Source organism: Cydia amplana, chromosome Z (genome assembly GCF_948474715.1).
Source record: "Cydia amplana chromosome Z, ilCydAmpl1.1, whole genome shotgun sequence".
Lineage (NCBI taxonomy): Eukaryota > Metazoa > Arthropoda > Insecta > Lepidoptera > Tortricidae > Cydia > Cydia amplana.
The window spans coordinates 2,920,510-2,942,986 of NC_086096.1; the positions used below are offsets into that span (position 1 = coordinate 2,920,510).

The 22,477-nt window shown below is 36.7% G+C and overlaps 1 protein-coding gene across 3 annotated transcripts in view; it reads right to left on the minus strand.

Moving 5' to 3' along the window:
* LOC134660916 (Krueppel-like factor luna) overlaps positions 1-22,477 on the minus strand; it is a 91,109-nt gene that overhangs the window by 12,179 nt on the left and 56,453 nt on the right. For all 3 annotated transcript variants that reach the window (XM_063516796.1, XM_063516797.1, XM_063516795.1), the window contains exon 2: positions 328-484. In XM_063516796.1, the coding sequence (XP_063372866.1) occupies positions 328-484 (157 nt within the window). The remainder of the gene's footprint in view (positions 1-327; positions 485-22,477) is intronic.

Sequence of the window (22,477 nt, forward strand, 5' to 3'; positions counted from 1 at the left end):
TTTGTACTAAAAGTACGGATTGTCGATCAAACAATCATTTTAATTTGTATCTGTAAATAAAAACACACTAATGAACTAATGAAAGCGCCTACATTTTGCGATCCTAATACAAATAATATGACTACTGAAGATAAGTGACTTGCAAAAAAGCGCTCTATCTATAACTACATAAATATATTATATTGTCTTCTAGTACCCATAACACAAGTCTTAGTATTGAGCTTACAGTGGGGTTATCTCGATTTGTGTAAAATTGTCCCTTATTCTTTAATGCCAACACTGATTGGGAGTAAAATCGCGAGGCCTAAATCCGCGAGGCCTACGTACCTTTCTCCTCTGTGTCGCTGGGCGGCTCGCTCTTCACCGCGGCCACGAACAGCGGAGGGGGCGAAGGGGGGGAGACGGGGGACCTCGCCCACTCCTCTTCGGAGCGGCGTTTGCCGCGAGGCTCCTCGCGGAGGTACCTCTCCATTTCGTAGCATGTCTGAAACGTAGGATGGTTTGTTCAGGGTTTTTATAAGTCAGTTATACTTGGTCAAGCAAATCTTGTCAGTAGAAAAAATCGCGGGCTAGCAACACTACGTTTGAATTGTTCGAAAATCGCGTGGTATTTATATCTTATCTGTGGAACTGTTTTGTTTGCATTTCATCGTTGTTCGATGTACATTGCTGCTTTTTGTTCATTTCCTAGGGATACCATACTTTAAAAAAAAAACGAAACTACAGAAACCTGCTTATAAAAATTAACTAGAATCGGTTGAGAAATGCGACCTGCAGAGAATAACATCCGGACATTACAAAAGCATTTTTGCCCAAGTTGAAACGGAGACCTTCGCTAACACTCGGTCAATCAACGGCTTGTTAGAGTGACAGACTAATCCATGTATTTGTATTACACAACAATATCCTTTTCAAACTGTTTAACCAACATTGTCTTTGCCACTGCGGATTAAAACTAAATCCCGGCCACAGGACACCGCACCGTATAGCGAGACTCACCGAACACACTCGACCTTAACTACTCTCGACCTTAACCCCATTACATAAAACTCCCTGCGACCGCACAAATAACTTTGTTTCAGCGCAAAGTTACCAATACAGTCTCGTCAATGGGAATGGAACCTTATGTTAACGTAGTAAGGTTATTATAATGTATTGCGTGTACCGTTAGGTGTATGCCCTATAGGTATTAAAAACCTTGAAGGCGTACGTTGAACTATCAAAAACCACTATTGTTTTGTTAAGTTCTGGTGGGTGAGTTCGGGTAAAGTTGGATAAAAGTTGTTTTTGTTTTAGTTTGAGAGGAAATGCACTGTTTACGCAACTGCGAAAATGGGAGTAATGTTTTAGAGCATTTTTTTTCTTTCAAAAATATTATAGCGCAATTTTTTATTCATTATTTTGATGGCCTCCTAGCCTACTTGGTCCTTATAAAACAAAGTCCCCCGCCGCATCTGTTTGTGTGTTTGTATGTTCGCGATAAACTCAAAAACTACTATACGGATTTTCATGCGATTTTCACCTATCGATAGAGTGATTCTTGAGGAAGGTTTGTATATAAGTTGTTAACCCGTGCGATGCCGGGGCAGGTCGCTAGTTAAATTTTAAAGCAAACTATCATCTCGCACGGCTAAAGCAGAGCAAAACATTCGCAAGGCGGGCATTTAAAATACATTCGCAATAGAATTATACAGCAATATATAAATGTAGAGCTCGACTTGGCGGGGGCACTTCCGTGCCCCCAGATAAATAGGAGTTTCATTATGTTAGCCTTTAGACTCTTTAGGGGATGGACTAAACTCAACGAGGTTGCGTTATCTTACTTACACTTACATATTACTAGCGACCCGGGCTTCGCACGGGTTAACAAAATTAAAACCGCATCAAAATCCGTTGCGTAGTTTTAAAGATCTAAGCATACATACAGGCAGACAGACAGCGCAAAGCGACTTTGTTTTATACTATGTAGTGATGTGTACAGTCGGCTGCAATAATATGTTACTCTTCGAAGGCTGCAAAAATGTGACACGCTCTAAGGCTCTACAAATAAGATCGTGTCAGATATTTTTGCGACCTTTGTTGTGTAACATATTATTGCAGGTGCCTGTACAAAATCGGTTTTCAGCTTACTCTAACCCACTTATACCTATGCATAATTATAAATAATAGTAAAACTGACATATTTCGGTAGCACAAAGGCATCAATAGGGTTGACAACTGGGCGTTTTCTAAAATAAATATTGTAAACCCGATTCTCACAAATCTAGTCAACCCAGAATCACTAGCATATTCAATCCTGATGATAAAAAAACTTGTCCCAAAAAATTGTACATTCCACTACGTCACGTCCATACAAGTGAAAATTTTCTCATAATAAAATGTGACGTAATGGAATGGACATTTTGGGACATCTTTTTTTAATGGAAGAATGGAGAATGCTGTCGATTCTGAGGAGAATGAGCCCAAGAATGTCCAGATTTGAAAGAATCAGGTTTTCGATATTTATTTTAGAAAACGCCCAACTGGCAAAGGTTTGCATAGATGGCGCCATCATAGCTTGCCCCTTTCTCCAAAGAGCAAAAAATTTTTTTTTACTAAATTCTAGGGATGACAGGCTATGCTATGCTGACGCCATTTGTTAAACACTTCGACCCTATAAAAATAATTCTAATTAAAGTTAAATATTTTTACCATTATGCGAGTAAAATGACATTAATAATAGAATCACGTACATGTCCACATATTTATGAGCAGGTAAACAATATGAGTGGAAAACCCGTGGGAGGGAAAGCGCGTGCGCAGAGAAAAGTGGTTTAGAAAACAAACCTTACGTAGAATTGTACTATGGCCGTAGCGATTGCTTCAATGGATATTGATTAAAAAAAACCGGCCAAGTGCGAGTCGGACTCGCGCACGAAGGTTTCCCCGTACGATTACACAAATAACGACAAATAGAATCACGTTGGTTGTATGGGAGCCCCCCCCCCCACTCAAATATATTATTTTGTTTTTAGTATTTTTTTATTATAGCGGCAACAGAAATCATGTGTGAAAATGTAAACTGTCTAATAGCTATCACGGATCATGAGTTACAGCCTGGTGATAGACAGACGGATAGACGCCTACGCAGAGTTTCGCGTAATATTCCCTATTGACTTTATGTATGGGATCTGGTGAAAACTGTTAAATTTTGATGCTTAGCCATACCCCAAAATTAACGAAATTTAATTAAAACACCGCGTATAACGGCAGTTTAAAACAAATGCCATGATCCTGTAGCCGTGACATCGATTTGCGACCACCGGTACTTGGTACAGTTCATCCATTGTTCGCCATTTCCGTTTTTTTGTGCATGACACGCTCTCATTTTGTTTAATTACTATTTCACTTTTCAAATATCTGTAGCCGTAGGTAGTGTAGGTACCACGAGTTGACATTTGACTTTTACGGTAGCGACTGCGACATCTCGCTCGAACAGTGTGATGGCTACCAGTGGTGGCTACCACTAGTTTGTCACTGACATAAACGCCATCTAGAACGTAATTTACTTCCTATGCATCTCGCTCGTACTCGCATATTAGTGTGATCGAGATGTATAGAAAGTAAATTACGTTCTCGATAGCGTTTGTCATTTTGTACAAGGATTATGAGTTTCCAACGCCATCCTATACAAAATGACATTTAAGAGCCAGCAAGCGGCAGAATTTCACCTTCCCATACAAAGGGAGTTTCGTTCTCATTTTAAAACTACTATACGTGTTGGCAAGTGTTGGATTGTAGTGAAACTTTACAAATACAATGACATGAGGTATATCTAGGTCTGTAATTAGTTTTAATAGCTCCAGTTTATAAAACAAACAAACAAATAAACAAACAACTGAAATACAGCAAAAACTACTTTTAATAACTTAAATTTGCTGTATTTTTTTAATAATGGTATCTGAAGCTACATAAACTAATTACAGATCTAAATATACCTAATCCTATTGTAAGTACAAAGTTTCAGACCAATCTAACTAGTCGTTTTAAAATGGGAGCGTAACTACGTTTGTATGGAGAATCGAGCTTGCTGATGCGGACTCTTAACGCAAACGCGTACGTCACGTCACGCTATCCAATGAAACGTACCCTAGGGGTACATAACAGACAGTCGCCATCAGATATATATCGGAGCGGCCAAGGTGCTCACAACTATCTGAACACGCCTCTATTTTCAAGGCGTTAGAGTGCGTGTTCAGATATATTTGTCCACTTCGTCCGCTCAGATATATCTGATGGCGAGTGTACGAGGCCCCATGAAAACGGTCATGTCCTGCATGTCTACACACCGTAACATCAGACACTGGAAACAATGAGTAAGGGTCCTAAGCGCCGTGTGTATATAACTCTCATAGACTAGGAATCCTCTAGACGGAGTTTAGAGCAATTATTTCATGAAACCGATGCTGGCACGAGGTGAGCGAATCCCGTGCCGTGATTGGTCCGTTCAAAGACACGGACCAATCACGGCACAGGATTCTGACACTTTGATTCGAAGATGGAATAAAATTACCGTATATTTGTGGCAGAGGGGATAGCGTTACTATGCTCAGTCTAGAGGATGTCTTGTCTGTGGTAACTCTCTACTAAATAGGGTTACCACTAGCAGCTGAAAATTTTGAGAGTCGTGTAAAATTCAATTGTTTTTCAAAGTAAAAACTAGAAACTAAGCGTTCAACACGCCGTACAAAATTAACCAGGAATATATATGATCACGCGCCATGTTGCGGAATTTCACTGGAACTATTCTTTTCATATTATACTGAACTGTCAACTGACATGAAAACAACATCGCCCTCTTGACAATGATCATATATTACTGGTCAGGCTTTACTTAAATAATGTTATAAATTAGATTCTTTGAGAAAACATTTTTTATATGAACTCGAAAGTAGCGCCAGACCAAATCTTCAACTGACATAGGGTTACCATTAACAGGCGTGTCTCACTCCGCGATTTCGTCGCTTTGCTACAGGTAGCTAAGAGTACATCCGTTCGGCCCCAATTTTGGGGAAAGCCATAAGCCGCGCGTGGCACTGTCGCCACCTAGCGGCCATATTTGTGCTGATCGTAACAGACGCGTTTTGTTAGAGAGTGAGTCTTCTGTACTTAGTACTATTATTTATTCTGTGCCATTAGCCATTGAAATTATGTGAAAATTGCGTCAAAATTGCGTAATATAAAATTCGTGGTTGTCTAAAAATATACACAAGATGCAAAGGATACGTACTTAGTCGCGTTGAGGTTAATTTTAGAGACATTTTTTGCGTTAGGTCATGAGCATGACTCAAATATATATATCATTTGACATTTGTATATTATTTAGAAAGAGATAAGTGTTACAGAGATTTTCTCAGTTTTGTGTAGGGTTATGTCTTATTATGTCGGCTAGATTAATTAGTGTAAGATTGTCAGATTAAAATGAAATATCTGGGTAAATACTTTACTTGTCTTGTGCTTGAAAAATAATCAAAATTCCTTAGAAATCAGGAAGGCACCAAAACTCAGGTAAGTGGTAACCCTACGAAAGCACTTCGTTTTAAACAAACCCAATACTAACACTAATTAAATCCTTCCAATTTTAGAATCCACGGGAAAACTACCCGTCTCTGTCACGCCCAAACAAAAATCAAAGGTCAGAAAGAGATCGCGAGCATGACGTCATAATGTTTAACGCATGGAACGGGATGCAAGTGCTATCAAGTGAATTTCGGTCGTAATTTAATGGGATTAAGGTCGTATTCGGATTAATGTACCATGAATAGGCCGTTGTAAACAATTTAGTACACTTTATTTGAGCGCTTTGCGTTTTACGAGAAAATAAAATGGCGGGTGGAGTGTCGGAAGAGTTGGTGAGATCGTTACAGCGGTTTTTAATATCGGAGCGGCCAAAACGCTCAATAATATCTGAGCATACACTAGGCATGTCGATCGGAAATCGGGAAGTGGGTCAAATTTAGCTTCCAAGATTTAACCCACACTAACAAAATAACATACATAGGTATGTACTTACTAACAAGGCAAGTTAAATAAAAACTTGTAAAAACATGAGAATTTGATGAGAAGGTAGAGTCTGTGCGGAAAGAAAAGAGTCATAGAATGTATTATTTGGTTCCCTTATATTCCAAGACTCTTTTTCCGCACAGACTCTACCAGAGTCTCTTTTATTGTATCGTCCACAGAAGTGGGTTTTACTTATTGGTGCGAGCGAGATGCGCGAGAATAGCATATCAATAACATCTTTGTATAATCTGAATTCCGCTCTATGGCGAAACTATACACACACATCACATACTCGTATACAGAGTGTAACTTGCCATTGCGATTGAAATCTATAAATACCTACCAATAAATAGGCCAACTCTTGAGTTTTTGAACGCTCACTTGACATGGATATGTTCTGATTTTAGTTCAATCTTAATTGCTTATAGTGGAGTCAATATAAAGTTAAAGTTACATTAATTGCACAGTCAAATGTTTCTACACGGGTGAATTATATATCATATTGAATACCCGGCTGCGAATTAACAACTTGATATCTGTTCCCGTTTTTGAGAAATAACATTTTTTTTATTTTATATTTTATACTACCTAAACAGTAATTTCACACTAGAGATTTTTTGAAGAATGGGCTATGAAGCTTACACGACTACACGGTCAGAATTTCTCCCGACAATAATATTAATTATAGATTTAATGAAAAAAACAATAACTTTGTAAGTTTTTCATGACCGAGAATATCCCACACTGAGAGAAAAGTTTACTATTGTGGTTAATAGTATTTGTTTCGATCATGTTTAATTTATCTGCCTGAGGAACTGCTATATTCGCAGAATAGCAGCATGATATTGGAAACAAACAGCAAATAATGTTCTACACAATTAATGGACACTTCTAGTTTTTTGACAGTAACTGTACAAGTTATTGAAGAATAACATACTTATTTTTCTCGCAATTATTAAATCAATTTCCAGCATAAAAAGTCAATGAAGTATGCTGTATTTCCAGGCTTCCACAGAGGCCAAGTCAAACTTTGTTTAAGATGTCAAAAAGATATCATTTTGTTATCATTCGCCCAACCGTCTCGCTCGCACCAATACATATTTCATCTAGTACGAGTGAAATGCACGCGCGAATGATATAAAATGACATCTTTTATAACAAAGTTCGAATTAGCATCAAGGTATATTAGGAAAATATACCTTATGACTTATGGCATTGCGTTAAGGTTTAATAATTCAATGCATAAAGTGTCTGTGTTTATGTGAAAAATGATAGGTGTCAATTTTTATATCTATTCACAAAACGTTTAGAATACAGGATGCACAGTCAGATATAAATAGACCCTTGAAGTCTTACAACTATCTATGATACTGGATCTCAAGCTTATTTGGTTAGTAAGTACCGTCCACCCAGTTATACTTCGAATAGCCACCCGGACAAATTCCAAAGCTAATTTCGAATTTTAAAATTTGACAATTCACGAGAAGAGTAACGTAACGTCAAAGGATATGTTTGTCCCTTTTCAACGATCCTGTCATCCGATGCTTGAGTAGAGTGAAACTAAAAGAAGCAAATGTCAGCAATTCGTAACGCTTAGTTTTTGTTACCGTTAGCGCATCGCGACATGAGAACTAGTATGAGCCTGGCCCTCGATTACGTATAATTGCAAGGAAACTTGGGATCAAGTTATCTTAGTCAATTTAGAGCAGTTGGAATTCAACTCATTGTGAAATTTTTGAACGTTTTCAAATAATTTGTTGGATTAAGTAGTAAAAGTGTTACAGTGTACTCACAAGGCCCTTTCATTTGGTACCCCACATGGTATGTTTAAAAGAAAAATGGTAAAAAATTTGCGTCATAGCAACTACCCTCACCACTTTCGCGCTTGTCATCTCATATATTTGTGTTCAGGATATTATACTGAATGCACTGATACCAAATATACTCATATCCGAGACGACATGAGCGTAAATTTTTCTAGAAGACTTTTCGAGAAAAGGCCAGGCTACAATATCTTTACAGGTTGATTGATACTGAGTGTATTAACACCATGTTCACCCATATCCAAGACGATATGAACGAAAAGTAACCTAAAGCCACCCTACCAACATTTTCGTAACAATGAGAGATTATTTCTTGGAAATAATGTTGTAATATAAACTCCTTGTAGAGCACCTACCTGCGAAGAGATCGTGCTGTCAAAGTTGTTAATGATTTAATATAATATTGTTAATTAACTAAAGTTTTATTAATGCATCATTTCATTTTATACACCGCGGGATTTAATAACCCGAAAGATTTAAATCACGTATTTTTGACGACAGTACGAGTAAATAATGTTATATCAACATGGGTCCAATTATATATGTATTTTAATTAAACTACTATTTCAGTACAAATTAAATCATATTAATTTACCGCTTCTTTGTGAACAAACCTTTATTCAGAGAGTGAGCGAGTTTAATTAATCTCAAGTAGAGAAACAGAGAGCGAGCATGACATTTCATGAATCACTCCGATATCATACGATGCACGGCGAATGCAGTGACATGTGTTCCATGACAAGAAGTGTCAAGTTATGTCTAGGATCATGTTTACGTTGAAATTATTTCAATTGATTGGCACCTCAAAATACCACAAATTGTATCAAAACTTTATTAATTACTACAACAGTAGGTATAGTGCAGTTATTATTGTTGAAACTTTGCGATAAAATCATTTTCCTTTGAGTGAGGTAACCAAAGCCATTAACCATGATTATATCCGAAAGAAATCATGCCTCTTATTGTTTTAACTCATACTACAGCTGGAAAGGGATGATTACTTGAATGACCTTTTGTTAAAATATCGATCATGCTTATCAGTACGTATTTTAAATTCTCGATGTGTTGATTTATACTGAGTAAAGTAAAATAAACAACTATGTTAAACAATTACGCTTTTTTATTAATTTAATGAATTAGGTTTTCGAAGTGTGTACCACCGTTTTCAGCACAAAGATTTAATTTTAAACGGATTTCATTATTTAGGTTTACAAAAGTGTTCTTTATTTCTTCGGAAGCCGTTCGAATTTTTATTAATAATTCTTCTCCAGAGTTCACTGGTGTTGAGTATTCCTTCCTTATCTTTCAGAGTTCCCCATAGAAAAAAACCAATGGCGTTAAGTCGGGTGACCGGGCGGGCCAGGTTAGGACGTTGCTTCCACGGCCAATCCACCTCTCAGGGTATTGTTCGTCTAGCCAATTTACGAACTTCTAGGCTGAAGTGGGTCCGTCGTGCCGGAAGCACATAGCTCTTCGGGTTTCCAAATCCGTACACAAAGTGAATATCCGCTAAATGAATTTTATTTATTACAGTCAATCAAATTTAAAGATGTTATCTTGCGCATATCTTGTGTGACATATGAAATATGTCATTTTATTGACATCAATTTCGTCATTTTCGTCAAACTATCAGCCAGTTATCGTAAAGGTAAATAGTTTGTACTCTCGTGATTGAGAACAGAACAAAATTTCGGTAGTGAAACCTTTTTGTAGGATATCAAACTTAATTAAGTGAAACTGGCTAATAACCATGTAGTTAGTGCGTCTGCGTGTAAAATTAGTTGGTGGCTACGTCACGCATAAGGGTGCGTTAGAATTGAGATTTTTTTACTTGTGATTTGTTTTAAATAATTAATATCTCTTAAATTAAGGGTTTTTGGACTATGTGTTATATAACTTTATATACTCTAATTAGGCTCTAAAATCGTTGGTTTAAATCTTTCGGGTTATTAAATCCCGCGGTGTATATAACCCTATTACCCTTTGAATGACCTTTTTCACGTTTTCTACAGCAATGCAGTCGACTGCAGCAATTTTGAAGCGCGACATTGCTACCGACTGCATTACTGTGGTAAATGTCAAAATCGAAGTTCCTGTCTGGATTTTGGCGTCCATTAAAAATAAATAATCAAAGGAGGTCATCGATCAAATGGGCCGGAGGACAAGCCATCGTTAACTGGTAGAGAATGCCTTATGGCATTAAGTCCGCCTCTTGTACTATAAGGTTTTTCTTTTGTGCAATTATATACGCATTTTATTACGGAAAAAGATTTAATATTGGGTGTAAATGAAACGGGAATTGGAAATACAAAATAAAATGATATTATATTATTCATTTCCGTAAGTCAAACCATCATCTTTATTAGCATTGACATAACGCTCAACTTCGCACAAACCGTATGGTTTTTCACTAAGGAGTGATATATTCTCTTTACGCTAAACTTTATGGTGGGTAGACAAGTCTGTATACTTGTTTGGAACTAACTGCCACAGTCTGTCATAGCCATGTCATAGCCTCATAGCTGACATATGTGACGTATAGGAGATACCGCAATGCATGCATGCATTGCGCGTTTTATAGGAGCTTGGCCTGAGGTGTGTTAAGTAAGCGCGCAACGCATACCGATGAAACTGGGTAAGATAGTCATGGGAGAATTAACGGTCGACCGGATCGCGAACTCTCGGCTGTTGAAGCGGAACTATCGTCTGCCGCAAACATTGAAGTGAGACGGAGATATGGAAGTCGATAAAACGTTCTCTACAGTGAATCAGTACCCGCCATTTAGGGTAATTTAAATAGCTTGGATGATTTAATAATGGTTTTATTCCATACAATATTACATATACGTGGGAGATTTTTTGTTGTTACACTAACGTGAGAAAGAGATTTGAGAAAGTGAAAAACAAACCCACTGTCCATTTTCTCGAAGCAACGAAAACATTTTCAAAACAAAAATGATTAATAGTAATTAAATGGATTAATTTACGTGAGAGATTTTTTTGTAGGATATAGTAAATATACAGAGCTTAATTAACATGTAATTGTTATGTACACATAGTTGTTATTTTTATATAAAAAAATATTTTTAATAAAGAAAATTATTGGGAGCTGGTTTTGGTGTCAAGCTGGGAGAAAATATAAATACATAATGAGTATATGTTTGAGAACTGCATATTAAAAACTCTCGAGTGTCGGATTCATGTTTTGATATATTTTTTCTATTTTAATAATAGTTTGGATTTATTAAAACCATGTGACATATTTTGTGGAGATTTTTTTTTAAATATAGTATTTGCAACATAGGTTATCACATCTCAAAAAATCTCTAGTGTGAGAATTCATGTAGAGCTCTCATACATTATGAACTGTGCTGACCCGCCTATTACTGTGCACCTTCCGTCAATATTATTAAGCATAAATTAAAAACTAAGACAACCGGCTATTTGCGAGTCGGACTCGCGCACGGAGGGTTCCGTACCATTCCGTAATATCGAGCAACAAAATCACGTTTATTGTATGGGAGCCCCACTTACATATTTATTTTATTCTGTTTTTAGTATTTGTTTTTATAGCGGCAACAGCAATACATCATCTGTGAAAATGTCAACTGCCTAGCTATCATCGTTCTTGAGATACAGCCTAGTGACAGACAGAAAGACGGACAGTGGAGTCTTAGTAATAGGGTCCCGTTTTAAGAGCCAACAGGAGCTAAGATTTAAATATTTTAGGTAAATATACCCGTCTCGCTAACGAAAGCGGCTCCTAAAACTAGTGCGATAAGGACAAGGCGAAAAATCCTGCGTAAAAATATCAAAAATCGAGGTTTCGTACTCGACTGTTTCCTCCTCCAAAACTTAACCAATCGTAACCAAATTTGGAAATCTAAATGATTATGACATTATCTGTGTCGGACCGTTTTGCTTTTTTGACTAATTGATGTCAGTTTTGAATAGCACGCCTCTCATTGCGGCATAGTCAATTAGGCCATTTTGGCCATTTTTGAAGGGCTCTAGCGCCTTAAAAAACAAAAATATCAAAAAAAGCAAAACGGTCCGACACAGATATTGACAATATTAATCTGTGTTGAAAAAATCATTGCTCTAGCTTCAAAACCCACGGAGGAAAGAGTCGAGTACGTTTGTATGGAGAAATGACCACTCCTGTTGGCTCTTAACCCTTTAGGTACGGAACCCTAAAAATGGCTATATCAGAGGAGAAGGTGAATACCTTTCCTTACCTTTGAGGTTTTTGAGGTGAAGGTGGGTACCTTTTCTGTGAATTTACTAGGGCCAGTAAAATATTACCTATACTTTATTTGATGTCGGTAGATAAAATGTAGTTATGAGTCTGTGCGGAAAGCGCTGCCGTGCTAACAACATATGCAGTAATCGCAGTTGAAAAGTCATGCAATTGTATATCTTGTTCTCTTTGAATAAGTTCTTTATTTAAACGATGATTTTCATGCAAGTACTGCACTTACTATTAGCAGGGCAGAGCGGCCTACTTACAAAATATTTCTTAAATAAAAAAGTCCCTTGGTAAAATTTACCCTGTATACGTATTACCTACTTATGTGTATATATATGTTTGTAAATTATCGTGATGTGCCGTTTAGGAAGGCCGTAGTTTTTATAGAGTATTTTTTTATTATTTTGAAATTCAAAAAGTCCCTTGGTATTCATCCTGTATACTTATGTGTAGGTATGTGTTTGTATGGTATCGCGATGTGCACTTTAGGAACGCCGCAGTTTTTATACTTAGATTGAAACTTTTGAATTTTGAAATTCAAAAGGTCAAATTGTATAGGTACTTACTTACATGTAGGTATGTATGTATGTTTTTATGTTATCTGGCTGTGCCCTTTAGGAACACCGCAGTTTTTAGAGTAAAATTATTGAAATTTGAATACCAAAAAGTCTCTTCGTAAAATTCATCCTGTATACTTATGTGTAAGTATGTATGTTTGTATGTTATCGGAATGTGCCGTATAGGAAGGCCGCAGTTTTTAAAGAGTATTTTTTTTTTAATTTTGAAATTCAAAAAGTCCGTTGGTAAAATTTAGCCTGTATATGTAGTATGTATGTATGTCTGTATGTCTGTGTGTTATCGGGATGTGCCGTTTAGGAAGGCCGCAGTTTTTATAGCGCTAAATAAAACGTTGCATCACGGCGGCTATTCCTGGCTGTGAGTCAATGCTCCGCTGACGCTAGGGCTGTCACTAGCAAGGATATTTCTTTAAAAAAGGTGACGGCTAGTAAAATATCTAGATCTTAGTTTTTTTATACCTAGCTCTTAGTTTTTTGTTGTTGTTATTGTTTTCTTTAGTAATTAACATTTTTTAAGATTTTTATACTAACAACGTTATGGATCAATGATCTGAAATCAACGATGTTTATGTTTGTTTATTAAAAACTTACCTTTTAAAATTTCATACCTATTTTTTTATAAGTGTGAATGGGTCCAAATTTTGCGTTATTTGCTAGTACCATAGACAATAAAACCGAAAGTACATATTAATTTTATAACATAAAAAAAACATAAATAATGATAGAACTCCTTGGCGCAGGTACAGTCAATTTTTTTTATTTCAGTATTAATTCTTACCTTGTCACAGAACCAATATGAAAGTCGCTAGGGCTCGCATAACTTGTCACCGTAACAAGGTCCGAAATGGCACTGAAATTAAATTCCATGACCGTACCTTGCTTTGAAATATTTTGTTTCCAGCGTGCGCCAGCCCTATTTGCTGTAGGTTACCGTCATAGGATGCGCCAAACACGCGCGATTCACAAACAACACTTTTTTCCCTTTTACGCTTAAAAGATCTCAATAAGTAAAATAAATATAAATAAAAATTATACTTTTTTTGCCAAAATAAATTTTTTGCTACTTATAAGCTTTTATCGCTGACTGTCACTGACTTAATATAAAAGAAATAGACACACAAAGCAGAACAAAAACGTCAAGATATGTGGATCCCAATGACGTTTCGCACCATTTGCATTGATGATAAAAACGCTTACGTAAATTTTGAGTCAAGATAAATGTTTCGTACAGAAAAGAGCTTAATGTCGTAAGCATTAAGTGTCAAATTTGCATACATAAGTACCAACACTGTTAAAAAATTTAGTCCGATGGCATTAAACGTAACGTATTTACGTCAAGCAACGTCAAACGAGAATAATGAACGAATGGAGTCTCTTTGGTACACTTGAATAGGTATTACTGTACAGAAAAACCAATTGAAGTAATAAATAAAACAAATTTAATTTAATCGGGAATTTAAATAAAATTAATTCGTGGTTCAAATTCAAACAAATTAAATTTTTAATAAGTAAGTATACGTCTTTAAATACTAATTTCCTTGAAATAAATTCAACTTATCAAATAAAATAACTGTGTATTTTAGATCTACATTTACTCATCGCACGGGTGCACGGGGACATTTAGGTACTGATTGGATTTTTTTTTATAAAGTCCATACTTTATAAAAAAAATCGGGTTGTTCCCACTAGTTACCACCAAGTTGATATCAGTGGTAACTACTAGGATTTTTTTTCCCACCTTTTACCACTGGTAACTACTGTTACCACCAAAGCGAGTTGGTGGAAATAACCCAAAAAAATCCTGTGGTTGTCACTGTGTTCAGACAGGTTTAGCATTTACAGTTAGTCGATATAAGCCCTTATTGGTTGTCGGAAACAGGGAAATGGGCCGATCACACAAGTGCCGTTTTGCTTTGTTTAAAACTGCATCACCCCTATCTCTTGCTATAATTAAATAGCAGTCCACTTTGCACGTCGCATAGGTTTTCTTGGAAATCTTGAATTTAAACATAATATTATTCCTTACGAATTCCATATAAAAATAAAAATAAATATTGACCTCACATCGACTCATTAGATTTTTGTTCCTTGACATCCCTTCTTTGGTACTAACAAATTAATTTATTCAAAACCATAAAATTACCACCAGATTACATAAATTATGTAATGCTATCCAAAGAACTAACCGAAAGAAATACATTCCATCCTTTTTCCTTGTTTTATCATTGTTATTTTTACATATTTTAACGGCACATTTCGTAATTGTTGACAACTTCACATTTGAGCGTTTCAAACAAGACTAAACGAAAAAGTAACGCGTGATCTGTTTCAACGTTACTTTTGTGGGGCCATTTTTTGCGGCTGATTGGGTATCCAGTTCTTTATTCTATATCAATGCTGACTGTACTTTTCTTTCGACAGGTAACTAATAGTTATCGAGACAATTGTTACAAATCCTAACACAATTAGGTTGCGTTGTTTTATCACAGAGTTCCTATGGCCACCTCCTTTCCCCATCATCAGATCAGCTCGATAGTACCATAATATTGCATTGTCACCCAATATGTACAGTCAAGCGTAAAAATATACATACAGTACTTAGCATACAACTTACTCAAAAATATGTCCCATAGTTCTTAATGCGCTAACATAAGAGCTATGGGCCATATTTTTGAGTATGAGTAGTGCACTCATATTTTTACTTGACTGTACTTGAGTAGTGCACTCATATTTTTACACTTGACTTCACTGTTCATATGTCAGAAATCAGCTCAACCGAGTAATTTGAAATGGGTCTAATTTAGCTTGCAAGAATTGACACGAACATAAATACATACAAACATCGCAAAACCTGAAGCGAGAGACAGCCCTAGGCGCAGTAGGACGCGGTTACAGAACGAAAATACGCGGCATTCATACAATACATGGCACTAATTCGCGGATGGCGTCCCACGAGTTGTGTACATATCTCTGCCCAGATGCGTAACTTTGCTCGGCGATTGAAGGATGACTCACGCTAGACCGGGCCGTGCCCGGGCCGAGTCGTCCGACATGTCATTTTCTATTACGGCTGATCGCGTGGTGCTTTCCGTAGAAAACGAAGCGCCGGAAGCTCCGGCCCGGTGAGTCATTCTTAACACGTTCACTGCCAGCGAACCGCTAGGCGGGTTCTGTTAGTAGGCGGTTTTAGCTACGAGTTTTTCAGTATTATCGACTCGTAGCGCGTAGCTCGCGCTGACACTATGTGTTCACACATTCACCGCCAAGAACGATGTGTGTTAATATTGTATAGGAAATGGTGCTCTTTTTTACCTAACATGGCCTGTCTCTTGAAAACTACATCGATTTGAAATTCGAATTCTGATTTCTTGAATTTCGCTCGACAGAAAAAACATAAGATAAAAGCATAAAGCTATAAAGTATGAAATTTGCCTCTAATTTTATTTTATCTTTGATTGAAAGCATCGATTACTTTTTGGTTTAAACTTACTTAAAATAACAAATTTAAAAAGGCGGCCAAGTGTGAGTCGGACTCGCCCATGAAGGGTTCCGTATTTAGGAGATTTATGACGTACTTACTAGATCTCGTTCAAACCAATTTTCGGTGGAAGTTTGCATGGTAATGTACAATAAATATTTTTTTTAGTTTTATCATTCCCTTATTTTAGAAGTTACAGGGGGGGGGACACATTTGACCACTTTGGAAGTGTCTCTCGTGCAAACTATTCAGTTTAGAAAAAAATGATATTAGAAACCTCAATATCATTTTTGAAGACCTATCTATAGATACCCCACACGTATGGGTTTGATGAAAACAAAAATTTTTGAATTTTAGTTTTAAGTATGGGGAACCCCCAAAATTTATTGTTTTTTTTTTTCTATTTTTGTGTGAAAATCTTAATGCGGTTCACAGAATACATCTACATACCAAGTTTCAACAGTATAGTTCTTATAGTTTCGGAAAAAAGTGGCTGTGACATACGGACGGACAGACAGACAGACATGACGAATCCACAAGGGTTCCATTTTTTTCCATTTGGCTACGGAACCCTAAAAACATGACGACCGGTCTGGCCTAGTGGGTGACTCTGCCTGTGAAGCCGATGGTCCTGGGTTCGAATCCCGGTAAGGGAATTTATTTGTGTGATGAACACAAATATTTTTTCCTGTGTCATGGGTGTTTTCTATGTATATAAGTATGTATTTATCTATATAAGTAGGTATGTATATCATCGCCTACCACCCATATTAGTACAAGCTTTGCTTAATTTGGGGCTAGGTTGATCTGTGTAAGATGTCCCTTAATATTTATTTATCGATATTGTCACGCATAGTCGAAATGTCAGTATCCGTGTCAAATCCAACGTAAAAAAGGTCACCCAGAATCGACAGGCATCATGTTAAACAAAAAAAAAAAAAACTTTCATTCTCACTTACATTTTACAGTCAAATCTAAACCCAATCATATAAGAAATAAAGTCGACATTTGCACGTCAGTAGGGTGACCTGGTTAAATATTGGGTATGTGTGGTTTTTATTCCTATATCGTTCTCGAGAGGATCCCCGAATGAAAATTCGTTATCGTTAATTGGTTCCGCTTTCATAGCGCCTGTCCTGTTTCCGCTAAAACAAAAGTAGATGTGCGAGAATGTGACAGAGTGAATATAGATTAAAGTCAAGTAATACCTATTGCCGAAGCATTTTTGTCCAAGCTGGAACGGAGACCTTTGCTATTGCTCTGTCAATAAAGGTGTCTAATTTACATTTCACGGCAAGTTTTTCTTATAATTACTGTTTGTTCCTGTAGTAACCATAAATAATATATTCTTTGCCAAGTAAAACACAATAGCCTCGTACCGCCCAATGTACATCAGGATGTACACTCAGTTTCGATGGAATATCAACCTTAATTACAAACGACGTAGGTAGCGTTTCATTTGTCTCGTAAATTTTTTGAACAAATGAAATTCAACCCAATTGAAAATATAACAAGATTCAAACTTCCTTGGCAATAATTTTGTACGGTGGGCGGCACGAGGATAGAAACGGGTCAAACGGGCAATAGCTATAGCGGTTCCCCAAAAAACTCTGCAAATGGTGTTAAAGGTCTGAAAATCGGTACGATTGATCTTTAGGACATTTGAAACAATTTGACCCGAAGCACCAACAAATAAAAATACAAAACAACGGGTTGCACTCCGGGAGTGCCGAAAGAAGTGAAAACTCACCTCACTATGTTACCGACGCCCGGTAACACGATACATACGTTTAGCGGAGGTTGTAAAATTGAAAAATTAAAAAAAAAGTAAATATTTTCAAAATTGCTTTATTAGGGTTAGATATGAGGATATTAGGTATAATTTGAGGCATATTTTACAAAAAAATATTGAACGGTTTTGTATCTCGAGAAGCCCAAACTTGGTATGTTTTGAAAATTATTATATTATAATTTAAAAAAAATAACTAAAATGTAGTGATGTGATATATTTTTGGAATCGGCTCAGAAAGCCCTTTCGTTTAATACTACACACGATAGGTTTCTAAATATATTTTTTTTATTCCATACAAATAAAAGATGACGTCATAACTCCTCTCGTTTTTTTTTTTATTTGTTGGTGCTTCGGGTCAAATTGTTTCAAATGTTCCAAAGATCAATCGTACCGATTTTCATACCTTAACATAATTTGCAGCATTTTACTGAATTTCTCGCTGTACCGTCAGTGCTACAACCGAAGCGCTGAAATGCACCGCAAATGGGTTTACAATGTAAATGTAACTAATTGACTTGTTAAAGAAGACTTTGGTTTTAATTAATATATCAGGTTCTAGCAGTAAACTAAACGAATATTCTACCAGTGTCCCTACCGATCACTCCACGTTTGATATTAATTCTAAATTCAAAATAGTTATTTTCGATACAAGTGCGAAAAAGAGGAAATTCGAAACGAGTGGCGATAAATTAAAACACGACCGAAGGGAATCGACACGAGTTGCGAATTACCTATTCGCACGTGTATCAAACAACGTGTGTACTGTAAAAGTACATTTCAATGAAAGTGTGGAAAGTGTGTTATTATTTTACGAGTCCCGAGATGTCTTTTATGAGCCATAGGCGAATACAGCCTGGTGACAGACAGACAGACGGACAGCGGAGTTATAGTAATAGGGTCCAGTTATTACCCTTTGGGTACTGAACCATAAAAAATGTTTGCTGAACCCACTGCACCTTAATAGTTATTTGTTTTACAAGTGGGCAAAGTTGTTGTTTAACCGCTTGTGCTATTATTGACACCGAGCAAGCGAAATATTCCAAAATCTAAAAATGGAATATTGAGCGTTGCGAGGGTTTTAAAGCACGAGGGTTAAACAAAGTTTTCCCCCGAGTGAAACACAAACATTTTCACCACACCAACCCGAAGAAAATATTAACTGTAAGATATCAAACAAAGTCAAACCTAATCAAATCCTAATGAATGTTATTAAATATTTATCATTCAAAATCATCATTTAAAAGTCAATTCTACCAGAAAACAACTCAAAATTGGCATTTGATTACTTTGCCTCACATGTGAATAAAATGCATCTTTGCTCATCAGTTTTTGAACAATCAAGACAGACTTTACCAGTTGGTGTGGTGAAAATACGTTTACTAAGTTAACTTATTGTTCGCAAACTCCGTTCAGTTTCTCTTGACATGCGCGTGTAAAATTGGAATTTCCTTTCCCATATTTGTTTCTAAATCGGACTGCGCCCAATTTAAAAAGTTAACGGGAACGTTTAATTGAAACATTTTAACTGGTATCGAATTTAAAAACGTGGCTTTCCCTAGGAGAAGGTTTCTTAAGCCTCATGTACCTACATAAGGAACTTTTCAATAAAATATTAAACTGATAGCCTAAAACTCTTCGGTGCAGACAAGGCTGGCAAAGTTGTATGAAAATCCATTGTGGTCGCTTGAGATTTTGCTGGTTAAATATTACATAGGTACAATAATGGCGATATTTCAGAAATTATAATTTATTTGTATGAATCTGATGTTACTATACCTCTCGCGGCGAATGATGGACGCTATGACAGTTAATTTTAAATGCAGTAGCTGTCACGTAAAATATTTGTAGACATTATTTGGAAGTTTGGCACATTAATTTCTTTACAAATGTATTTTAGTTAATAAAAATACGGTAAAAAATACATGCATCATTTTTTTATTAATCCCACCGAAAAAAAAAACTTTACGGAACTGTCACAGGGACCATTAAACCATACTTCAAGTCGCGCAATATGTATCGAGTCACGTCGTCACGCGCGAGAACGCAACTCATGCTAGACCGCCTGGTATAGCCAACAAAAATGCATGATCCATACTGAAATAAAAATTGAATTTATTTACTTATTTTGTACCCGACAAAATCTGACCCTATTAAATATTTAAACGGAGTTAAACATCGCAACCACACATGATTGAAAATGCAGGTTTTGTTCACGTTGGATTAATGTTAATAGGTAATTTATCCGGCCCATATTTTATGAGAGAGTTTACAGAATATTCTGCACCTTATTTTGTAGGTGATAAGGTGAATAATGCGTAGAGTCTGTGCGGAAAGAGAAGAGTCGTGGAATGTATGGGGCCTAATACATTCCACGCCTCTTCTCTTTCCGAACAGACTCTACCTACGTTATTTGAGGTAAATGTTTCGTAAAATAATTTAAAAGTTTATTTTGTAAACAGCTGACAGACGAAGAGCGTAAGGGCTCATTTAGACGATGCGAAAACTCGCATGAGAGTTTCATTACATTGCGGGGTTTGATCGGTCGGTTAAATTGGACGTAACCAACATTACAGTCCGCATTGCTAAAATCGCATGCGAGTTCGCGCGCCGTCTAAATCAGCCCTAAGGGAGGAGGGGATTATTGCGAACACATAGGGAAAACTCAAATAAAAGCCAAAACGTAATAGTAATCAGTCAACAATTTTTCGTGAGTCCCCTCTTATTTAACTACCATCTATTCTGGGCCATGACGAAACGCCGAAACGACGTAGAAAGCGTTTAGAAGCCTTCGAAAATAGGTGTTTTTTTTTCCAATATAGACATTTTAAAAATAGACGAGAAAAGTTGGGATATCACACGATTACATAGAAACCTGTATAGAAGCGAAAATAGAAACAAGAGGGAAGCCAAAAAAATAACAACTTACTTACATTTAACAACGTTAAATAAAATATCTGGAAGACCGAGCTTTGCTCGGAAAACATGAAAACTCAAAAATGCGCGTTTTCCCAAAGATAAGACTTAGCTAGATCAATTTTTCGCCCCCGATCCCCCATACAGCAAATTTCATCTAAATCGTTAGAGCCGTTTCAGAGATCCTCAATATATATATATATATATATATTATATATTGAGGATCTATATATATAAATAAATATACAAGAATTGCTCGTTTAAAAGTATAAGATGTAAAATAAAAACGGCGATTTTTAACCTCGATGTGACACATACTCAGTTTCACACGTTGCAATGCAACATTATGCAATTGAATGACAATTTTAAACCTTATTGCGAAGTCTTAAGGTCCAAAGATGGTCAAATTTCGAGCAACTACAACTATCTCTGTCAATCGAATTACGCCTTAATTCGGGTAAAAGAGTTATACCTGAAGTGTTCGCGGTAGGCCCTCATGCAGTTAAGTGTTTTTTACTTGCTGTGCTTCGATCAACACGGAAGGGATGCGGCATCCGCACTATTTCCCCTTTGCCTAGGTACAAGATCAACTGATCTAGCGCGGGTAATAAAACTAGTTGCGCTCGGATTTTTAACTAGACTGAGTCCAGACGCGCGAGTGAACACAGCAGCAGAAAAAATGTCTAATTGCTCGGTTTTTTGTTGTAAAAAGAGGTCGGGGACATCAAATTTACAAAAAGAAGGTGTTACATTTCACATGTAATATTTTTTTTACATGTCATACGTTTAATAACATTTAAACACAATTATTATATTTTAGTCTCATGTAATTGCTGGATTTATCGATTTTGCTCGCCCAGTACAAATTGCGGATCGGTCGAGCGACAAATCCGACTTCTCATCTCTCAGAAAACAATAAAATTCTTTGACGAAAATGTGTTAGTGTGCGTGTTGTGACACTTGTGATTCGTCCGTACACAATAACAGATCGAGGTATGCAAGATTTGTCTGTGTAGGGTGTCATTTTCTATGTATTTGTGTCGTCATTACAGATTGGATTTTGTACGTAAGTGTGTGAGAAGTGCGACTGTGTGCACGTTTCCCCCCGCGAAAAATGGCAGAATGATTTGAATGTCAAGATATCGCTTGGGCCTATCCCTTCCGACCTGTCGGAAGCCCGTGTTGATCGAAGTTGCTGTGAGTCACGGTTACATACGTAACCTACTCAATTACTCACCATGTGCATTATACCTTGTGCGTCGAATGATGTCGCTCATTTTTAGGGTTCCGTACCTCAAAAGGAAAAAAACGGAACCCTTATAAGATCACTCGTGCGTCTGGCTGTACTCCACATCCTGACCAACATTTGTTCAACAACTTTTAAAAATCATGAAGTTTTCCTATTTTTCATAAAAATTAAATATTACCTTCAATGTACGCCGTTATCATCGTGATTGACGTTACTTGTCACGCCGTAAACATAACAAAATTCGCAATACATTGCGTCTTAGAATAAACTTTAAAGTGTAGGTACTAAAAATCAAAACACAAGTTATAGTATGAATTATCTCAGATGATTTTTTCGGGCTCGAGCACTAATCT